The sequence below is a fragment of the Camellia sinensis genome, chromosome 6 (genome assembly GCF_055761805.1).
Source record: "Camellia sinensis isolate YWXY chromosome 6, ASM5576180v1, whole genome shotgun sequence".
Classification (NCBI taxonomy): domain Eukaryota; kingdom Viridiplantae; phylum Streptophyta; class Magnoliopsida; order Ericales; family Theaceae; genus Camellia; species Camellia sinensis.
In genome coordinates, this window is record NC_138966.1 from 79,561,919 (window position 1) to 79,569,198 (window position 7,280).

The 7,280-nt window shown below is 34.6% G+C and overlaps 1 protein-coding gene across 1 annotated transcript; it reads right to left on the reverse strand.

The window, feature by feature from the left end:
• Positions 1-588: 588 nt before the first annotated feature.
• LOC114275309 (26S proteasome non-ATPase regulatory subunit 14 homolog) lies at positions 589-5,282 on the reverse strand. The gene is made up of 6 exons (XM_028217325.2): positions 5,044-5,282; positions 4,710-4,887; positions 4,268-4,349; positions 3,717-3,893; positions 3,460-3,627; positions 589-958 (listed from the first exon to the last, which is right to left on the reverse strand). Exons 1-6 carry the CDS (start codon positions 5,183-5,185, stop codon positions 767-769), a joined length of 939 nt encoding a protein of 312 aa, XP_028073126.1. The 5' UTR covers positions 5,186-5,282; the 3' UTR covers positions 589-766.
• Between the last annotated feature and the right edge of the window lie 1,998 nt (positions 5,283-7,280).

The window sequence follows — 7,280 nt, forward strand, 5'->3', positions numbered from 1 at the left end:
AACTCGCATAACTTCACCGACAGAACCCATTGCTTTGTTTTCAAAAACTTGGAGAGAAGGAAGTCTCATGCTCTACTCATTTTGGTTCCAACTCCATATTCACAAATATCCATTTCATTACAAATAAATAAACTTGAATCTCATTAGGTTCTTCCACAATAAGAACTACACAAAAACAGAAATGTTATCAGAGTTGCAATCACCAATTGCGACAACCACTTATCAGCTTAAATCCACAGTTCACCGATAGTCAGAGTGATCCACTACTCAAATCTAACTCCTTTTGTACTGTAACTTGCATTATCAATGATTATGTTGCTTATTCTGTTAAAAATAAAAAATAAAAATAAATAACTCGACTCCTACATCCTCCTAAAAATTTGCAGTCAGCTGTAACCTTTCGCAAGTCATCAAGTTCTAACCACAGGTAGGAAAATCCTTCCTTCCATCATCATACTGTTCACCCTGTTTGGTTCCAATTTTCTAAATATTGAATTTTTTATATTTTGATTTTTTTTTTTTTAATTTTTAGTAATTTTTTTTAATATTTTAAGAAAATTTGTTACTTTTAAATGCACCAAATCAAAGTAAGATCAAAACTCTTTCATGATAGCATTGCTTACCCACATAAGCTTTGTTCCACCTATGATTTTACCTAAATAATGAAACATTTCTAGCAGTTCAAGGAGTTCTAATCATACCACATTGTTTTCAACTTTTTAAGTGCCACTAAAATGCAATCTTGTGGAGAATCAAACACTGAACCCTAGAACACAACTGTGTCGAGCATGGTGCCTAAAGTCTGAATTATGTTTGAAGACATCAAGTTGGAGACATGTTCTTCTAGATGTTTTTTGGCATCCTGTCTTCCCACATTCGCAATTGCTAGTTTTTCTGGTGGCAACTCATCCTCTTCCTGCACTGCCTTGTTATATTTAATAGCAAGGTTTAGCATCTCCTGCATATCACAAGGAATACAATGTAAGTCATGCTTTTATCACATTGGGATGCCTATTTGACAAATTGCACATTTTAATAATTGTGGCCCGTGAAGCAAGATATGAGGCACAGCTAACCCAAAATTTCATAAAAAGGACATGGATGCTGCAATATATGTGTACATTTTAATAATTTATATATCATAATAGGTCTAGTACATCTAGTTCTTCCCAGACACACTGCAGTGGCACGAGCCTCATGCATTGGACTACCCTTAAATATCATATATGGGACAAATATATACGTTTGACTATGGAAAGGTTATCTCTACAGCCCAAAAGGTCGCATTTACAGCCCTCTCACTCATGTAGGTTTACATGTGATGTGAGGGAGACACTGGAATCTGCACCTCAACAAAGATGTCATAAGTAAATTTTATTTGCATCTATTACTAGTAGCACTTCTTCTATCCCAAATTCAACGACCCTTTTCTACATTAAAAGTGCTAATTGCATGCTTTAGGGGTGTTCATGGGTTGGTTCAGACACTATCAACTTGCCACCTGAACCGATCATTACGGGTGGAAGAATTGAACATCCGATTTCGACTGTGGACAGTTCGAAATCGCAAGCATCGTGCCATACCGTTTGTCGGTCAGAATTGGCCGAGTTCTCGGGTGATTTTTCCATCAACAGCTTATCCGCCTTTCTCACATAAACAAATATACAGACAGATTTGAGAAATAGTTCCCAAAAAAAACAAAAAAGACAAGACTTGAGAAAGACGAAGAAAGTGAGCAGGCGGTTGTGGTATGGTGTTGACATAGCCATTTGATCTAATCCAAGAGCATCAAAACAGAGCGATCTGGACAATGGTTGTTGATGACTGAAAGGATCTAGACGCAATAAACCATCAGAATAGGAAAGGGGTTGAAAGAGAGTGTTTGGAGAGAGGAGGAATGAGAGAGAGAGGGCTATTAGAGTTCTGCGAGAAGAAAGGAAAAATGAACAGACAAAGAACAATACATAAAACTCTATGTATTAGTATGTATATGTCAAACACCATGTATATCATAACATCATGTATGTCATATGATATAATCATGTATCTTATATATATAACATGTATGATGTATCCATGCATTGAAAATATCAACATGCTGTATTATAGGGTTCGACACTAGACTACCTTACTATTGGTCAAATATTTAGAGTTTTTTTCTTGCATTTGAAATATGAAACAAAAGGGAAATGAAAGGTCTGACATTTTTTTTTGAGCCATGTGCCTCTTTCTTTGTAATTGATACAGAGACTTAGAGTTTTAATTTATTATCACATGAAGAAGAGTGAAGATATTTAATTACTGTAAGACTATTTGATAATTTTTCAAGCGGTTCGGATTTAGTTGGATCCCAAGGAATAAAACCGTCAGCCGGCCATGGAGGCTTTTTGAAACTGACCATAATCATTCGGTTCGGTTCAGATTGGTCGGTTTCATCCGGTGATTCAGTTTTTTGAACACCCCTAGCATGCTTAACTTATTTCATCAATACTTAAGGCATCAATTGCTTTTGATGAAAATTTTAGACATGCATGGTATGTTCCTACTAAATTCCTTCAATTTTTGTGCCTGACTTGCAAATGCCGCCTATTAGAAGCATATGCTTTCATAGATTGCATTTTTCTAGTTCAACCACAGTGAACTTGAGGTAATCCTCATACAACATCAATTAATGGGCTTCAAGGACTCCAAAGAAATCTCAATGGTAAATGATTATCTGTATGCAGCAAATTACTTTATTCTAAACTGAGGAATAGGTCATCCACATGGATAGAGGAACCTATATAAGTTACCCATGGGTGGTCTAGCTTATCAGAAACAAGATAATTTTGTCCACAAAGAAACTTCCTATGAAAATGATCCAACTTGACAGAACAACTTCAACTCCAAGGGAGCAACGGTATAACATTACTAAAATGCAATGCAGAATGCAAGGAAGTTTTAGGTAAGTAATAATACACTGATGAGTGCATCCAAAGTTAATTTTTGGGTTATCTCTTCCAGACTACATAATGAAAAGGATCAGATTTTAGCCTTCTAGTTTATATTGGAAAACAAACTTGCAAAGAAATAATATCCATGTCATGACTGATCTCCATATTAGTGCCTTATTTTTAGGTCTTCAGGATATAAGAAAACCAAACTAGACTAACCCCTTGAAGCAATCTACAGGCAACACTTGAAGGACTTCTATCTCATTACTGGATTGTATTCCCATTCCCATATTATTGTTTTGATTCTAGGGCATTCAGCATCAGATCCTATGCATCTATGCAGGATAGCAACACTCTATGGACCTTGCCTCTCAGGTACAAAAGGCAACACAACAATCCACAATAAAAATCTTCCAAAATTGAGGTTAAAAAAAATGTGTAGCCTCTGCACCTTGTTGCAAAGGTGCCAAATACAACACACACACAAGACTATGAAACTCATAGCCTCGCAAAAAGCTTCACTTACCTGAACAGTCTGCTCATTGGTCTTGGAATGGGTATCAAATCGTTGCAGTGTCAAGCCATCAGTCCACTTCTTCTTGTGCAGGTTCAGTAGCATTTTCTCCTCAAGTTCATTCTTCCTGTAATTAATGGCTATTGAGTAATAATGCCTGTTCAGCCCATGGATCAATGCCTGCAAAACAAATTGCCATTAGAGGATAAGACTCAGGGGTGACACCGCAGCTATCAGAAACACAAAGGCACCACTCATTCAGCACTCACTTGAATGGATGGCTTGTTCAAATGTCCAAGGTTGGACGTTGTTTGCCTTGGCTCTTGGCCAAGCATCATGGTTTGTGGGTTAATTAAGCGGAAGGCATCAATGACCACCTTCCCCTTAACACTTTGTATGGGATCCACCACAACTGCCACAGCACGTTGATTCAAAGCTTCAAAACTCTGCATGATACCACAAAATGTCAATAATTAAGTTGGTCTTAACTCTTGACAGAAATAAATGATAACAAAATTACCCCAATTCGAAACATACACACACAGATAGACAAAGCAAAAAAAAAATTGCTCATACAGAATGGAAAATTACAATTTAAAATGGGCAAAGAAAAAGTAAAAACGTTTCTTTTATACAACCAAAAAAGGTCATAGGAAAATGCCATCATAGAATAATGATACCAACGATAACGAACGCATAAAAACATAATAGAAGAATAAAGTACCATACAAAAACCATTATATAAATTAATAGTAGTAAAACAACTACATAATTGTACCGCTACTATCATAGACAACAACAAAAGAAGATAGAATACAACCTGTTGAGTATTGATGTCCACACCAGAGAGCCAACAGCCAAATCCAGGATGTGAATGATACCATCCTACCACCATTTCTGGCCTGCAATACCAAGCAAAAGAACAAGCTCACTATAACATCTACGAAAATGTTTGAAAGAATGTCGCTGCTTGTCTTTATAGCAGTGAGTGCAGGAAGCAGAATATCAATGCCAATTACACACGCAATGAGTGCATAAATCAATGGGCTTTTTTTAATGGGCAGTTAAACCCTAGTTATAAAATTTCTATATCAAATTAGGAGGCAAAAGGCATAAGGGGAGCCCCTTTTGCACAACCGAATCTAGAAACATAACATAAATAAAAGAAATCACAGATAAGAGCAGGTTCTTCCAATGCCAGACTTAAACATTCAGTTGTAATTAGGCATAAGAATTAACAATAAAGAATGAGAGTGAATTACCTTCCAGTTTGTTTAAGCATATCAAGCATATTAGTCTGAAAAACATGATCGACAGCTTCGACACTGACACCAGTACCACTCTGCGGCATCGCAAATACATCAACGACGCGAACAGTGTACTCATCCACAAATTCACCCAACATCAATCCCATCACTTCCATAGGAACTCCGGCTCTACCTGTCAATCCCAATCCCCCCAAATACAACACAATAGAAACACAAACCCTAATCAGGATCACACACATAACCCTATATAACTGTATGTATATATGTATACATCTATATATATCTATAGTTACAGAGAAACCCTAAAATCGAAAGAAGGAGAACGTACCGTGCTTGAGCATTTTAAGGAGGGCAAGCGAAGAGATGTAGACTTGCTCCGACGAATCGAGAGTCGGAGAGTCCGGCGGCGGGTGTCCCAACGCTCCTCCAGCACCGGCGAACATTCTCTGCAATCTCTCCATCCCTGACATTCCCTCGCTCCGATCGGAATTCGATTTCTTTGATAGCAAGATTGCTGCGCGAATTGGTACTCTTCAGGGAAAATAGCTTATTTATAATAGCGTTTGTGATTTTGCAATAATGCCCCTAAACTTTTATAATATTTCAATTTTGTGGGAATGAAGATATGTTGTACTAGGATGTGAGTTCATCCCATAGATGTGTTCAAAATATAAATTTTAATTTTGAGTTCATAATATATTTTTTATGTTAATATATTTTTTATGTTGTTTAGTAATTATAGTATTTTTTAATAAAGTAAGTAAATAGTCTTAGATTCAAGTATTGTATCTTCTTTTAAAGAGAGAAATAAGTTTATGGACACTAACGTCGTGTTTAGTTGAGAGATTTGATGAGAAATTTAAAAAGGAAAATGGAAAAATTAGATGAATAGTTAATAAATATAGAAGTATAGATATATTTTTGCACCTTCAGACCCATAATTTTGTTATATTTATACTTTGGGAAATGAATTCCATAATTTCAAAACACCGAATAACAAACCACAATCTATCAACCAGTATAACAAACCACAATCTATCAACCACTAAAACAGTTCAATTCAACACCATATAACAAAATTATTTATTTTCTTAATGCAACATTTTAAGTTATCGTTAAAATTTTACCCACTAAGTTCAAGATTATGGGCTGATTGAGTTATCTCAGTTGACCAATACTTTCTCAATTGAAAAATTAAGAAGTTAATCCTTACCAAAAGTAAAATTGATTATTTATTAGAGAGTCTTTCTTTGGATATTTGGTTTATTATTATTTATGATGGAAATTTTAGTTGTGGGGTTGAATTTGCTGATTTATGTTGTTAAACTTTTTAAATTATATTTGTTTTGATATTTATAAAAATATAAATATTCTCCTGTCAATTGGTTTTAAAAAAAAAAAAAAAATTTGAATTTAAGGATAACCATTTATTTGTTTTTTTCGTTGGTAGCTATTCAAAATGATTTGCCCTCTCAACAAAATTTAATAGGAATTTGATTCTTACTCAGACGCTCCAACCATCAAATCAAACCATTTTTCTATTTGCTTAGTCGAGTACTACTATGGTAAGAGCATATCCAATGGTAGTAGGCATTTTACCTATCTAAATATTTCTATAAAGTATATATTTTATTTTGCCTATCAACTGTTTTATGTTTTTACTCCAACCATGCTCTTTATTTTAGCTATTTATCCAAATACTATTAATTTTATAGAATGACACGTCAACAATAAAGATGGAGGGAAATGATCCTAATGATTGAATACATTTTGCCTAGCATTGAAGGCTAGCTACATGTAGCTAGTGAATATGAATTGAGCCAAAATGCCTAATTATATGCCTAGTGCATTGAAATTGAAAAAAGTGAATCACACTAGGCATTTTAACTAACAAGTATTATATGCCTAGTGCATTGGAGATGCTCTAACACTTGTGGTATTGCAGGCCGGGCCTCAATCAGTAGTGGCTCATGGTTAGAAGGCTAAGGCCCAACATTAAAATGGACCTCTTGTTAATAAGCTTTTAGGAGAGTTGGGAACATTTGACAAAATCAAATTAATTTTTTTTTTTTTTGGTAGGCTTTTAGATAAGAACAAAATTTTAAACTACTTTTTCTTTCTTCAAGCAAGGTACTACTAACTTGCCTATATGTTGAACAGATACAGATACACATCATAACAGATCAATAAATAATAGATACAGATCAAATTTCATATTCATAAATAACAGATCAAATTTCAATCATATATAACTCTGCTTAATGAATATCAAATTTCATAAATACCAGATACAGATACAAATACAAATTTTATATAACAGATACATATCATAAAAAATCAATAAATAACAGATACATATCAAATTTCATATATATATATATATATAATAAGGGAGAAGAGATTTTGAATTTGTGTGAAAATGTATCAGAGATACATTTCAATTCAACGGCTGAGATGAGTTGTTTTTAACTATTGAGGGCTGAGATAATTTCTAATATTTTCAATTCCCGCCCAAAACAATCCCCTCTCTCTCCTGTGTTCCACCCACTCCAAACATTTTTTGCA

Bases quoted from the DNA above. Each gene is read 5' to 3' on its own strand.
- LOC114275309 (XM_028217325.2), bottom strand. From the start codon at position 5,185: ATGTCAGGGATGGAGAGATTGCAGAGAATGTTCGCCGGTGCTGGAGGA. The intron at 4,888-5,043 runs GTACGTTCTCCT...TGGGATTGACAG, and splicing joins CCTTAAAATGCTCAAGCACG to GTAGAGCCGGAGTTCCTATG. The intron at 959-3,459 runs GTAAGTGAAGCT...TGTGATATGCAG, and splicing joins CCAATGAGCAGACTGTTCAG to GAGATGCTAAACCTTGCTAT.